This window comes from Mirounga leonina, unplaced genomic scaffold (assembly GCF_011800145.1).
Source record: "Mirounga leonina isolate KUSES-001 unplaced genomic scaffold, KU_Mleo_1.0 Mir_108, whole genome shotgun sequence".
Lineage (NCBI taxonomy): Eukaryota > Metazoa > Chordata > Mammalia > Carnivora > Phocidae > Mirounga > Mirounga leonina.
This window is the reverse complement of record NW_023270237.1, coordinates 5,474,475-5,490,454: the sequence shown is the minus strand read 5'-3', so window position 1 is coordinate 5,490,454 and position 15,980 is coordinate 5,474,475. Positions and strand designations below refer to the sequence as shown.

At 39.0% G+C, this 15,980-nt stretch overlaps 1 protein-coding gene across 1 annotated transcript; it reads left to right on the top strand.

Moving 5' to 3' along the window:
* The first annotated feature begins 14,766 nt into the window (after positions 1–14,766).
* LOC118019382 (mitochondrial import inner membrane translocase subunit Tim9-like) lies at positions 14,767–15,367 on the top strand. The gene is made up of 2 exons (XM_035018492.1): positions 14,767–14,908; positions 15,177–15,367. Exons 1-2 carry the CDS (start codon positions 14,767–14,769, stop codon positions 15,365–15,367), a joined length of 333 nt encoding a protein of 110 aa, XP_034874383.1.
* Positions 15,368–15,980: the final 613 nt, after the last annotated feature.

Here is a 15,980-nt window from a genome sequence, read left to right as displayed (position 1 = left end):
AACTAAGAAAAACTGGACCAGGAGACTGAGAAGGAAGCATGTACTTATGACTCCTCAATATTTTTTAGATGGCTGTAGTGTGTGTGTGTGTGTGTGTGTTTAGAAGAATAAAACAGTTAAAATAGTCTGGGAGTAGGATATTAAAGTCCTTATAAGCTAAGCTAAGGACTTGCTTTATCCTGATGAAAAGTGAAGGGGTTCACTGAAAGACTTTAATCAAAGAATCCCAAATCTTTTAATCTAACAAAACCCAAACTCTCCAAGATTTAGCTCTAGAAGTAAATCTCCTAAGGTTAATGAAGTGGTTCTTCATGTCCCTTTCTCTCTTCTCCCTGGGTACTGAAATGCCCTTTACAGCCAGATACTGAAATGCCCTTTACAGCCAGGTACTGAAATGCCCTTTACAGCCTGGCTCAGAAATACATACAAACTCTTTTCCTTATACCCTAAGCAAAGAAATTTAGGTGAGAGCCTGTGAAGAGAATTTATTTTATTCTAAGGTAGAATTGGGAATTCAACACAAACAATAAAAGAATAAAAAACAATAAAAAGAATAGAATTATGGCCAGTCAGATTTGTCACTTTCAGATGCTTCCCTAGGAGGCTTACACCTGAGTTTCACACCATCTGAGATATCTGCATTGGAGACCCAAGAATTGTCCTAACTACCGCCAGCTTCAGTTTTGGCTTTTTTAAAATAATTGTAACCCACCATTGCTACTAGGCTTTCAACACCTTCATGGACAAAAGCAAGTAAACCAGATTTCCGTGATGCTGCCCATTTAGACAGTCCATCTTTACTGGTTTGTTTCTAATTTGAGATCAACATTTCTTCCTCGGGTGACTGACATCAATAAAACACCAGCCTTCAACATAAAGTGGAGTATTTTAACCCACATGGTTAAAGACCTTAAGGACTACTTAATGTATTTAACAAAAACTACTCACATATAATAACAGGACCCTAGTTCTTGGAGAAGATAATACTGGAAATGGGGGGGAGGGCTTTAGGTGTGAAATGATGAAGACCTAATCTTATGATGATGAGGATGAAAAGGAAAGACACATTTGAGGCATATTTAAGGGATATAACTAACAGAACTTGGTGATGAGTGAGAAGAAAATGAGAAAAAATCTAGAATTATTCCCAAGTTTTGGGTTTAAAAAACTAAATAATGGACTCATTAATCAAGAGAAGAGAAAGATGGAACAAGCCTTTTCATAGAAAAAAAAAATGAGTTCAACTTTGGACACATTTTATTCAAGTCACTGGCAAAACGTGCAAGGGGAGATGTTCAGTAAATAGTTGGAATATAAATCAGGAATGAGACCTGCATGGGAACTATAGCAATAAAGCCAATCCAATAAAATTCACAGGAAACACAAATGTAATCCAACAAAGTTAGGTTTATTCAGCTTGCTGCAACAAGAGAGAATATATACCATGAGAAACACTGGGGCCTCTAAGAGGGAATGGAGGGGGCTTTTTGCAGGATTAGGACTTACTTTTAATGAGTTTTGAGGCAGGAGTAGGAGAAATGGGGATCTGCTCTGGAATTGGAAGCTGTGATGAAGTGAGGACAGTAGTAGTAGTAATCTTTGTTCGGAAGGCAGAAGGACCAAAAACGGGTCTTGGGTGTCATTGTTAAGAAAGCAGTAATTATTCAAAAGAAAGGACTGTTAGAGTATTTTACTGCTGCAATATGACCTTGAGAGAAATAATATTTTCTGTTGACTTTGTAGTTAGCTCTGTATATATGTCTATTATCACAGTCTGTTTTTTAGCAGGACTCATATTTATTCACTCAGCCCTAGGCATATATTTACTTTTCTATTTCTGGGCTGATGTTTACTATCTCAATATACTTTGCTGTCATCAGCTCATAGTTGGTAAACTATGGAAATGGGGTAGGTGTCCAATAATGGTGAAGGGTGAGAATCTTTGGTCCCTTTACATTCATTTAGATATAACCCCAGTCTTTGATATGGCAACTGATGTTTTCTCAAGCATGTGTAAAAAAAAAAACCCAATTTCCACCTACCTAACCACCCAGCCTCTATCCTCCTCCTTCTAGGTTAAGAAGCCACTCCCATTATAGACATTCTGGGGCTGAAAAGAAATAAGGATTAAAAAAAAGAACCTGAGAATGACCCAAAGAGATGGGTGAAGAAGTGGAAGACAAAAGTATGTGGTGTTGTGAATACAAAGGGAGAATGATTTAAGGAGGGAGTAGCCACCAAAACCAGGTGCCAATGAAATAAAACCAAGACTATATCTGCTAAATAGATCCCTTAGGAGACCATTGGAATGGTGGAGACCAAAACTAGATTCCCACACAAGTGAGAAGAAGAGATTGTGGACCACACTCTCAAGTGTGACCCTGTGGTGAAGACAGAGCAGTAGCTAGTAGTAGACATAAGGTCAGGGAAAAGGGGTTTTTTGTTCATATCTTTAGACAATGGAGCGTTGAACATTCTCATACATTGAGTGGAATAATAACAGTGGTTGAACAGGTCAGGCCACCTGACTGAAGAACTTGGGTTTGAAATAATCACTCATGGAAATGAGATTATCAATGACATTTTTTACATATCTTAAAATAGTGATAATAGTTATAGTACAGTTAATTTTATTTATTTATTGTCACAATCTATTTAGATGTCAGGATCTCCCTGAAAACGTTTATCAACTTATTTTCCTTGAAGAAAACATGCTTGTCAAGAAAATATTTTAAATTATTTTATATTTTGGGGCACCTGGGTAGCTCAGTTGGTTAAGCATCTGCCTTCGGCTCAGGTCATGATCTGGGGTTCCTGGGATCGGGCCCTGCATGGGGCTCCCTGCTCAGTAGGGAGCCTGCTTATCCCTCTCCCTCTGCCTCTCCCCCTGCTTGTGTGCTTTCTCTCTGTGTGTCAAATAAATAAATAAAATCTTTTTTTAAATAAATAAATAAATTATTTTATATTTTTATATGTGTAGATACAAAGGAAGGAAATTCTTTGAAAAATAGAAACCCCATTTAACAGTGGTTACTCTGGAGGGTGGAATTAGAAGATATTCTCACTTTTCATTTTGTGCATTTTAGTTTTGTTTGAATTTCTTTTTACAACAAGTATTTGTTATTTTTTTATAATCTGAAAGAAAAACAAGGAGTTCTAATCTGAAAGAAAAAGATTAACTTTTTCAGCATCTGGTCCACTATTCAAGGATAAATGCCTTTGATGATTTTATGATTCAGAGTTGGGCATTTCTCCTTCCTATGCTCGAGATGTCCAAAAAGGTGGAGAATCTCTTTTCATTAAAAATTATATTCATCTGTGACAGAGACCCAATAACTGTTCTCGTATTAAAAAAAAAAGGAAAAGGAAAGCATTCCCCAGCTGATATGGTGGCTCCATGATGTTATCAGTGTCCCAGCCTCCTATCTTTTTCTCTACCATCCCTAGCACGTGTCTTCTAACTTCAAGGTCCCATCACATTTACAAAATGGCCCCAACAGCTCCAGCAGCCACAACTCTATTTCAGATAGGAAGAGAAAAGGCAAAAGGAGCTTGCAGGCTGAGTAAGCCCACTTTTGAAGGTACTTTCCATGAAGCCCACATGTGGCAACTTCCACCTATGTCCTTTGGCCAGAATTAGCCACACACCCACCCCTAACTGCAAAGGAGGCTGGGTAATGCAGTTTTTAGCTGGTGTATTGCCACCCTGATCAGAGAGAAGGTTCTGTTTAATGAAAGAAATTGAGGAAGACACAAGAAAATGGAAAGATATTCCATGGTCATGGATTGGAAGAAAAACAGTGTTAAAATGTCTCTCCTACCCAAAGCAATCTATACATTCAGTGTAATCCTCATCAAAATAACACCAGCATTTTAACAAACAATCCTAAAATTTGTATGGAATCAGAAAAGACCCCGAATTGCCAAGGAAATGTTGAAAAAGAAAAACAAAGCTGGGGGCATCACATTGCCCAATTTCAAGCTCTATTACTAAGCTGTGATCACCAAGACAGCATGGTACTGGCACAAAAACAGACATATAGACCAATGGAACAGAATAGAAAACCCAGATATGGACCCTCAATTCTATAGTCAAATAATCTTTGACAAAGCAAGAAAAAACATGCAATGGAAAAAAGATAGTCTCTTCAATAAATGGTGCTGGGAAAATTGGACAGCCACATGCAGAAGAATGAAACTCGACCATTCTCTAACACCATTCACAAAGATAAACTCAAAGTGGATGAAAGACCTCAATGTGAGACAGGAATCCATCCAAATCCTAGAGGAGAACATAGGCAGTAACCTCTTTGACATCGCCCACAGCAACTTCTTTCAAGATACATCTCCAAAAGCTAGTGAAAAAAAAGCAAAAATGAACTTTTGGGACTTCATCAAGATAAAAAGCTTCTGCACAGCAAAGGAAACAGTCAACAAAACAAAGAGGCAACCCACAGAATGGGAGAAGATATTTGCAAATGACACTACAGGTAAAGGGCTGGTATCCAAGATCTGTAAAGAACTTCTCAAACTCAACACCCAAAAAACAAATAATCAAGTCAAAAAGTGGGCAGAAGATATGAAGAGACACTTCTCTGAAGAAGACATACAAACGGCTAACAGACACATGAAAAAATGTCCATCATCATTAGCCATCAGGGAAATCCAAGTCAAAACCACACTGAGATACCATCTTACACCAGTTAGAATGACAAAAATGGACAGGGAAAGAAACAACAAATGTTGGAGAGGTTGTGGAGAAAGGGGAACCCTCTTACACTGTTGGTGGGAATGCAAGTTGGTACAGCCACTTTGGAAAACAGCGTGGAGGTTCCTCAAAAATTTAAAAATAGAGCTACCCTATGACCCAGCAATTGCACTTCTGGGTATTTACCCCAAAGACACAGATGTAGTGAAAAGAAGGGCCATATGCACCCCAATGTTCATAGCAGCAATGTCCGCAATAGCCAAGCTGTGGAAAGAGCTGAGATGCCCTTCAACAGATGAATGGATAAAGAAGATGTGGTCCATATATACAATGGAATATTACTCAGCCACCAGAAAGGATGAATACCCAACTTTTACATCAACATGGATGGGACTGGAGGAGATTATGCGAAGTGAAATAAGTCAAGCAGAGAAAGTCAATTATCATATGGTTTCACTTATTTGTGGAACATAAGGAATAGCATGGAGGACATTAGGAGAAGGAAGGGAAAAATGGGGGGTGGGGAATTGGAGGGAGAGATGAACCATGAGAGACTATGGACTCTGAGAAACAAACAGGGTTTTAGAGGGGAGGGGGGAGGGTGTGTTGGTTAGCTCAGTGATGGGTATTAAGGAGGGCACGTACTGCATGGAGCACTGGGTATTATACGAAAACAATGGATTGTGGATCACCACAAAAACCAATGATGTATTGTATGGTGACTAACATAACATAATAAAATTTTTAAAAAAATAATAAAAAAATAATAATAATAATAAAGATTAAAAAAATAAATAAATAACACCAGCATTTTTCACAGAGCTGGAACAAATAATTCTGAAATTTGTATGGAACCAGGAAAGAACCTGAATAGCCAAAGCAATCTTGAAAAGAAAACCAAAGCTGAAGGCATCACAATTCCAGACTTCAAACTGTATCACAAAGCTGTAATTGGGCACCTGAGTGGCTCAGTTGGTTGGGCGTCTGCCTTTGGCTCAGGTCATGATCCCAGGACCCTGGGATCAGGCCCCACGTTGGGTTCCCTGCTTAGCAGGAAGTCTGCTTCTCCCTCTCCCTCTGCTTGCTACTCTCCCTGCTTGTGCTCTCTCTCTCTCTCTCTGACAAATAAATAAATAAAATCTTAAAAAACAAAACAAAGCTGTAATCACCAAGAGAGTATGGTACAGGCACAAAAGTAGACACATACATCAGTGGAACAGAATAGAGAGCCCAGAAATGGACCCTCACCTCTATGGTCAACTCATCTTCGACAAAACAGGAGAGAAGGTCCAATGGAGAAGTCTCTTCAACAAATGGTGCTGGGAAAATTGGACAGCCACATGCAGAAGAATGAAACTGAACCACTTTCTTACACCATACCCAAAAATAAATTCAAAATGGATGAAAGACCTAAATGTGAGACAGGAAACAACCAAAATCCTAGAGGACAACACAGGCAGCAACCTCTTTGACCTTGGCCATAGCAACTTCTTGCTGGACACATCTCCAGAAGCAAGAGAAACAAAAGCAAAAATGGACTATCAGGACTTCATCAGCATAAAAAGCTTTTGTACAGCAAAGGAAACAATCAACAGAACTAAAAGACAACCTACAGAATGGGAGAAGATATTTGCAAATGACATATCAGATAAAGGGCTAGTATCCAAAATCTATAATGAACTTACCAAACTCAACACCGAAAAACCAAAAATCCAGTCAAGTAATGGGCAGAAGACATGAACCTGACATTTCTCCACAGAAGACATACAAATGGCCAACAGACACATGAAAAAATGCGCAACATCACTCATCATGAGGGAAATACAAATCAAAACCACAATGAGATACACCTCACACTGGTCAGAATACCTAAAATTAACAATTCAGGAAACAACAGATGTTGGTGAGGATGTGGGGAAAGGGGAACCCTCTTACACTGTTGGTGGGAATGCAAGCTGGTGTAGCCACTCTGGAAAACCTGAAAAGGTTGGAGGTTCCTCAAAAAGTTAAAAATAGAACTATCCTACAACCCAGCAATTACACTACTAAGCATTTACCCAAAGGATACAAAAATAGTGATTCAAGGGGGCACATGTACCCCAATGTTTATAGCAGCAATATCCACAATTGGCAAAATATGGAAAGAGCCCAGATGTCCATTGACAGATGAATGGATAAAGAAGATGTGGTACACACACACACACACACACACACACACACACACACACAGTGGAATATTACTCAGTCATCAAAAAGAATGAAATCTTGCCATTTGCAATGACATGGATGGAACTAGAGGGTATTATGCTAAGCAAAATAACTAACTCAGAGAAAGACAATTATCATATGATTTCACTCATATGTGGAATTTAAGAAACAAAACAGATGAACATAGGGGAAGCAAAGGAAAAATAAAATATGACAAAAACAGAGAGAGAAGCAAACCACAGGAGACTCTTAACTCTAGGAAACAAACTGAGGGTTGCTGGAAGGGAGGTGGGTGGGGGGACGGGGTAACTGGGTGATGGGCATTAAGGAAGGCACCTGATGTAATGAGTACTGGGTGTTACATGCAACTGATGAATCACCAAACTCTACCCCTGAAACTAATAATACACTATATGTTACCTAACTTGAATTTAAATTAAAAAGAAAAAGAAAAAAGAGAGAGAAGATTCTGTTTAGTAAGGATAAAAGACTAGTCATGAGTAGGCCACCGGCAGTCCCATAGTTATCTAAACCTTGAGATGAAAGCTCCTTTGATTAAGGTTTCTATAAAATATTCAGCATACCCTAAAACTGAACTGGCATTTCTCAGATTTCCCATCCATGCTTGGGTTGTACAGCCTTAGTGCCCCCATGATACTTCCAGGCTGGAAGCACACCAGAAGGTTACAGTACCCCAGGTTCTGCTCCAGCAGTCTGTCGTATCTGCTGGCACCCTCCTCCCACTCGCAAGCAGGAGTGCTGCCCTTGGGCTCAGGTTTACCTTGGCTCCACTTCCCTGCTCTTCCCTAGGGCTGCACAGTAAAAACTTCTGCTCCCAATTTGACCCGTTTCCCTCCTTTTTTTTTCCCAACTCCCAGGTACATCTTTTTAAAATTACCTCCATAGAGAATGACTGGAAATTCATATGAATGCTGACTGCAGCTTATATATAATGTGAACTGAAAGTCTTATGGTTTCAGGACAAATTTATGGAACTAAATCCACACTTACAAATGTTTCATAAGGGGAATATTACTGTAAATGCAAGACAGGGATTAAAACAAATGGAGACAGGGGCGCCTGGGTGGCTCAGTTGGTTAAGCGACTGCCTTCGGCTCAGGTCATGATCCTGGAGTCCCAGGATCGAGTCCCATATCGGACTCCTTGCTTAGCAGGGGGTCTGCTTCTCCCCCTGACCCTCCTCCCTCTCATGCTCTCTGTCTCTCATTCTCTCTCTCAAATAAATAAATAAAATCTTTAAAAAAAAAAAACAAATGGAGACAAAATATAGAAAGAAATAGGCAGAGAAAGACAGTCTATCCCTCTCCTTAAGCATTCCTGAAAAATCCTTGTCTGCCACATATAATGTAGATAAACTTGGTGGGGCGGGGGGGCAGGGGGAGAAGCAAGATGCTCTCAAGGATTTTTTTTTCCTGTTAGGATGTTGGTTTCTTAGGAAGAGCAATCATGCCACTTATGTATTCTATCAAGAATCTTGAATTCTAGTAGAAATTTGTTGAGTCCCAAGTGATGATCCTTCATGACGTAAATGATATATGTTGAAACACTGACCTAGGAGCCAGACAGCACGCTCGGTAGCATAAATAAAGCCAACCCTTTCCACTGGACAATCCACAGAAAAGAGGAGAGGAATTTATAGGAGAAAAAAAAGGAACTGAATACAGAGCCAGAAACAGACCCACATAAATATAGTCAACTGATCTTTGACCAAGGAGCAAAGATAATACAACAGAGCAAAGGAAGTCTTTTCAACAAATGGTGCTGGAACAACTGAATGTGCAAAAAAAATGAACTGAGGGGCACCTGGGTGGCTCAGTCGTTAAGTGTCTGCCTTCGGCTCAGGTCATGATCCCAGGTTCCTGGGATCAAGCCCCACATCGGGCTCTCTGTTCAGCAGGAAGCCTGCTTCTCCCTCTCCCACTCCCCCTGCTTGTGTTCCCTGTCTCACTGTCTCTCTCTCTGTCAAATAAATAAATAAAATCTTTAAAAAAAAATGAATTGAGACAAAGACCTTACATCCTTCACAAAAATTAACTCAAAATGGATCACAGACCTAAAGGTAAAACACAAAACTATAAAACTCCTAGAAGATAACACAGGAGAAAATCTAGATGACTTTAGATATGGCAACAACATTTTAGATACAATGAAATAAATAATGAAAGATCCATTTAGATCCATGAAAGAAATAATGAATAAACTGGATTTCATTAAAATTAAAAACTTCTGCTCTGTGAAAGACCCTGTCAAGAGAATGAGGAGTCAAGCCACAGACTGGGAGAATATATTTGCAAAAGACACATCTGATAAAGGACTGTTACCCAAAATATACAAAGAACTCTTAAAACTCAACAATAAGAAACAAAACCCAATTCAAAAATGGGCCAAAGACTTCAACAGACACCTCATCGAAGAAGATATACAGATGGAGAATAAGCATACATAAAGATGCTCCATGTTGTATGTTATCAGAGAAATGCAAATTAAAACAACCATAAGATACCACTACACACATATTAGAATGGCCATAATCCACAACACCGAAAGTACCAAACGCTGGAGAGGATATGGAGCAACAGGAATTCTCATTCATTGGTGGTGGGAATGTAAATGGTATAGCTATTTTGTAAAAGACAGTTTGACAGTTTCTGATAAAACTAAACATACTCTTACCATACAATCCAACAATTACATTCTTTGGTATTTAGGCAAAGGAGTTGAAAACTTATGTCCACATAAGAACCTGCACACAGATATTTATAGAAGATTTATTCATAATTGCTAAAACTTGGAAGCAACCAAGATGACTTCAGTAGGGTAATACGGGAGATTCAGAGAACAGAATGTTATTCAGCACTAAAAAGAAATGAGTTACTAAGCCATGATGAGACATGGAGGAACCTTAAATGTATATTACAAAGTGAAAGAAGCCAATCCAAAAAGGTTATATCTGTCTGATTCCAACTATATGACATTCTGGAAAAGGCAAAACTATGGAGCAGTAAAAAAATCAGTGGTAGCTGAGGGGCAAGGTAGGGGTTGTGAAAAGTTGGAGCACAGGAATTTTAGAGCAGTGAAAATACTCTGAATGATACCATAATGATGGATCCATGTTATCATACATTTGTCCAAAGCCAGAGAACATATAATGCCATGAGTGAATCATAAAGTAAACTATGGATTTTGGGTGATTATGATATGTCAATGTAGGATCATCAACTGTTTCAAATGTACCAACTGGGTCGGGGGTGTTGATAATGGGGGAGGTCATGCAGGTGTGGAGGCAGGCGAAATATGGGAAATCTCTACCTTCCCCTCAATTTTGCTGGAAACCTAAACTTGCTCTAAAACAATTTTTCTGAATAAAACAAACAAAAAAAAAGAACTAAACAGGGACTGGAGTATGATCACAGCCACCATGTGCAGCCTTGATGTATGGAGAAACTGAGTTTCAGAAAAATGAAATAGGGCGCCTGGGTGGCTCAGTTGGTTAAGCGACTGCCTTCGGCTCAGGTCATGATTCCAGGGTCCTGGGATCGAGTCCCGCATCGGGCTCCCTGCTCTGCAGGGAGCCTGCTTCTCCCTCTCCCACTCCCCCTGCTTGTGTTCCCTCTCTCGCTGTGTCTCTCTCTGTCAAATAAATAAATAAAATCTTTAAAAAGAAAAAAGAAAAATGAAATAATGTATCCAAGTGCACACACAATCTATTTGACCTTTAGACTCTGTCATACGGCCAACTACACCAGTGGAAAGCTTAAAATACGGACTAACGTTGCTCTCCCTTGATTTAGGCATTTGCTCTGTCCCAGGCAAGTTATGCATCTAGTGAAAATCTGAACCACAACCCCTACCTGTGTGATTATCGTACCTTAACAAAACTGAAGCTGCATTTGGTACTAAACACGATTTCTAGACACATAGATTGTTTTAACAATGAAATGTGAAATTGACTTGGAGACAAAAATGTTCTTTCTCCACTCCTATAGGTGGGTTTTCCAAAGGAGTTAAAGGAAGGCTAAGAAGTTTTATGGTCAATTAATACTACTTCAAATACAATCTCAATGAACATGAATTGAAGTAGGATTAAGACAAATATCTTACAAGTTTCCAGAAAGAGAGAAGGGCAGGTAATGTGATTCCTCACAGGCTTCTTGATGAGGCACTTCCTAGGGGTCACACAGGGAAATCAACAGCCAAGCAAACTTCAACTGGCCCAACTCAACACTGGAGGTTTGCTGACTACAAGGTCCCTTCTCCCTAAGTGCCCCTGTCCAGGCTGCTCTTTAATCCTCTGGGCCTCTGGGGTTTCTACTCTCAGCCTTCAATCATCTCTTCATTGGGAGCACTATCCTATTTTCAGTACTGATTCTCAATTAGGAAACACTGGGAGGCCAGCTGTGGCCTCTGCATCGAGACCCCACCACCCCCACCCCTGCAGCTCGCACCCAATCCCTCTGCTTGGGTCTGAAGACTCACAGGCCAGTGAACCACAGAACTGCTCTTCACACAGCAGAGAGATTTCCACAGATTTTCTATCTGACAACTTTTTGTTTCACCATTTTCCTGGTATCACAGGGGCCTCTGAGATGACTTACTGTATTTGATAGCAAGTCAGCTATAATAAAAATCCAATGAGAAGTGCACTCCTGTTTTGTTTTGTTTTGTTTTGTTTTAAGTCCACAGTAAGAAAGCCCAGGGCTGCAAAGTTAGCAGAAGAAAGGAAATAACAAAGATCAGAGCTGAAATAATGAAATAGAGACCAGAAAAGCAATAGAAAAGATCAATGAAACTAAGGGCTGGTTTTTTGAAAAGACAAACAAAATTGACAAACCTTCAGATAGACTAAGTAAGAAAAAAAGAGAGAAGACTCAAATAAATTAAATCAGAAAAGAAAAAGGAGACATTACATGTTATATCACAAATATACAAATGATCATAAAACAGTACTATGAACAATTATGTCAACAGATTGGATAACCTAGAAGAAATAGATAAATTCCTAGAAACACACAACCTACCAAGACTAAATTATGAAGAAATAGAAACTCTAGTAACAAGTAAGGAGATTGAATCAGTAATCAGAGATCTCCCAACAATGAAAAACCCAGGACTAGATGGTTTCCCTGGTGAATTGTACCAAACATTTAAAGAAGAGTTAATACCAATCCTTCTCAAACTCTTCCAAAAAAAAAAAAAAAAAATTGAAGAGGAGAGAACACTCCCAAACACATTTTACAAGGCCAGCATTACCCTGATACCAAAGCTAGTTAAGGACACTACAAGGAGGGGTGCCGGGGTGGCTCAGTCAGTTAAGCGTCTGCCTTAGGCTCAGGTCATGATCTCAGGGTCCTGGGATCGAGTCCTGCATCCGGCTCTACCCTCAGCAAGGAGTCTGCTTCTCATTCTCACTCTGTGATCTCTGTCACTCTTGCTCTCTGTCAAATAAATAAATAAAATATTAAAAAAAGACACTACAAGGCAAGAGAGTAGAATAATGGTAGCAGCTGCCAGGACCTGAAGGGTTGTGGGAAATGGGGAGATGTTGGTCAAAGGGTAAAGAATATTCCAGTTATAAAATGAGTAAGTTCTGAGGACCTAACATCAGCATGGTGATTATAGTTAACACTACAATATTATATACTTGAAAGTTACTAAGAGAGTAGATCTTAAACGTTCTCACCACAAAAAGGAAATGGTAATTATGTGAGGTGATAGAGGTGTTAGCAAACACTACTGTGGTCATCATTTCACAATACATGTGCATCCAGTCAATATGTTGTATGCCTTGAACTTACACAATGTTACAGATCAATTATACCTCAAGAAAGGTGGGGAAAAAAATAAAACAATTTGCCATAACAACAACAACAACAAAAAGCCCAAGGCTGGTATAGTATCACAGACAATAATAATAAAAGTAATAATAACAAATAGAATGTATTTAGCATACGCTATGTCCCAGGGACTATTTTAAACACTTTGCTTATGTTATCTTAGTTAATCCTCTTATCACCACTCTGAGGTAGGTATTATTGTTATTATTACCATTTTACAGACATGGAAACTGAGGGATGGAAAGGTTTAAGACCTTAACAGCAAAAGATAATGGAAGGGTGCCTGGGTGGCACAGTCGGTTAAGCATCTGACTCTTGGTTTTGGCTCAGGTCATGATCTCAGGGTCCTGAGATCAAGCCCGGCATCAGACTCCACACTCAGCATGGATTGTGCCTGGGTTTCTCTCTCTCTCTTTCTCTCTCTCTCAAATAAATAAATCTTAAAAAAAAAAAAAAAAAAGATAATGGAGTCAGGATTCAAACTTAGATCAAGTCCTTAACCTGCATACACTGTTTCTATGATACATTGTTCCTCTGAAGTGACTATAAAGTTCTCTTCTTTCCACTGTTAGTCACAGTCAATATTCTTTTTTAATGTTCAAATAGTTCCCCAATTTTGATAAGAGGAGTCCCTTCAAGCTGACTTGCATATTCCTGTGACACACACACACCCATTAGTCTTTGAGTATTTCCCTTAATTTTTGGCCCAACAAAATGTCTGAGGTCATCTTGTATATTTCCTTGCCTGTAGACTCCCAGATTTTTCAGGGAGCCCCGAAGAATTAGTATTTCTTATATTTCTACCACCCAAAAAAGGTATAATAAAATGTCCCAAAAGCAACTAATACCAACTATTACCTTTAATAGGGTATAATCATTTTCCAATTCATTACTTAGGGTCCTGGTTGGATTTTTATTGCCAAGAATAAATGTTTAAAATAATAGTATTTGTCTTCATTCAAGTCATGATTCCCTAAGGAGTCAAAGAAATGACGGATGAGTAAAGCCAGGACTTTGGGATTTGATCCATATAGTGGAGAGCCAAGCTCAGTTCAAAACTTCATAGGCAATCAAAGCACAGAATCTTACTTAATCTGACAAAGAGTCTTTCCCAAAAGACATATTAATGAAATTTAACTTATTAAGCTGCTAATTATTGTACGCTGTCATCACTGTTAAATCAAGATATATTAATCACATCATCATTCCTAAATCCTACAAGGACTTTGCTCTAATCTTATTCTGTGCCCAATTTATGGGTACTTTAAAAATGAAGTAGGTCACATGAACCAGAAATTTCCCCTTTTGCCCCCAAGGTAATAAAGTTTCTAAAAATCCCAAGAAATTCCCCATGCTCCTTTAAAAAATATTACACTTGACACCATAGAACCCAGTTCTACTTTTGCATTGACTTAGAAGTTACAAATATGTGAATAAACCAAATGACTCTAGAGCATATGCAGGAAGTAAATGAACCTTGGTATCAGATCAGATGTAGGTTTAAATCCCAGCTCTAAACCTTATGAATTCTGTGACCCTAGGTGAGTTAAATTTCTCTATGTCAGGGCACCTGGGTGGCTCAGTCAGTTAAGCATCTGCCTTTGGCTCAGGTCCTCATCCCGGCATCCTGGGATCCCTGGGACCAAGCCCCACATTGTGCTCCCTGCTCAGTGGGGAATCAGCTTCTTCCACTTCCTCTGCCCCTCCCCCTGCTTGTGCTCTCTCTTGCTCTCCTCTCTCTTGCTCTCTCTCAGATAAATAAATAGAAATCTTTAAAAAAAATTTCTCTCTGTCTCGGTCTCCTCATCTGTTAAGTGGGTTATTATAGGGGCAGTACAGCCTCCCAGCCTCATACTGGTGGATGGGAAAGCCCATACTTAAGACATCAGGCCTCCCTGGAGTCATTCAAGCAAAGGATGAACAGTTGCTTTTCCAGAGCCAAATGGAAACTCATGCATCATCAGAAAGGGTAGCTAATAAATGTACCAAAAGAATATGGCTGCACAAATACCAGGATCTGATCAGATAAAACAGTGTAAGGAAATTCTTGGAGCCTACAATAAATTTACAGAAACCTCCTTTTTGGACAGTGTTACAGACCACACAACAAAAGAAGTAAAACCTGATGAGACCACCTGTTCAGAACATTGTTTATAAAAATATTTTTAAATGAGGGGCACCTGGGTGGCTCAGTCAGTTGGGCATCCAGCTCTTGGTTTTAGCTCAGGTCATGATCTCAGGGTCATGAGATGGAGCCCCGCGTCGGGCTCTGTGTTCATTGGGGAGTCTGCTTGAGATTCTCTCTCTGTCCCTCTCCCTCTGCCCCCCACTCTCGCTAAAATAAATAAATAAATTTTTAAAAATATATATGTATATTTTAATGATGCAAAGATTATCCATGAGAGTTCAGGAATATCACATGCAGCAGAACAAAGGTGTGGCAGCCAAAGCAGGACTCTTGGCCAACCATGATAAAGAAGTCCTGGGATGGACTTTAAAGAGAAGATTGCCAACAGCTACTGCTCTGGAAATGAGGATTCATCTGATAGAAATGCTTAGAGCAAAAACAACCGTGTTAAACTGTCTATCTGTTTAACTGCTTGGCAAATGGAAACCAGTGGAGAAAAAAAATTACTGTTTACCAGGAATAATCAAAATAGAAACTCTTGTTGTTTGATGAAAATAAGATGCAACATTTGTTGAGCCTTTAATATTCAGCAAGTCAGTCACTTGATTAGAAAAATAAACTATTACTTATTCAACTGTGATTATTAATTTTAAAGCAAAATAAGAGTTCATTCATGTATAAGAAAGAAAAAAATTTTATTATTAAAATAAATGGAAATTTCAATGAACAGTTATTTATATTATATGATACCATACTGTTCTAACTAGACCCTGGATATGTTGAAATGTTTTTCAATCACGGTCATCCTCCAAGTATTCCTGTTCATTCATGTCTGCTTTAAGTTTCTGGTAAATACATAAAATAATTACTTGCCAAAAAACAAACAAACACATATATAATTTCTTTTTTTTTTTTTAAGATTTTATTTATTTATTTGAGAGAGAGAGAATGAGAGAGAGAAAGAGAGCACATGAGGGAGGGCAGTTGCTTAACCAAGTGAGCCACCTAGGCACCTCCAAACACATACATAATTAGGGCTGCTTTAACCTTGCATCTCTGTCATTTCAGCCCACAGTTTCCT

Excerpts from the sequence above, each read along its gene's own strand:
- LOC118019382 (XM_035018492.1), top strand. The coding sequence starts at position 14,767 with ATGGCTGCACAAATACCAGGATCTGATCAGATAAAACAGTGTAAGGAA. Across the intron at positions 14,909-15,176 it reads AAAACCTGATGAGACCACCT|TTCAGGAATATCACATGCAG; the intron begins GTTCAGAACATT and ends TATCCATGAGAG.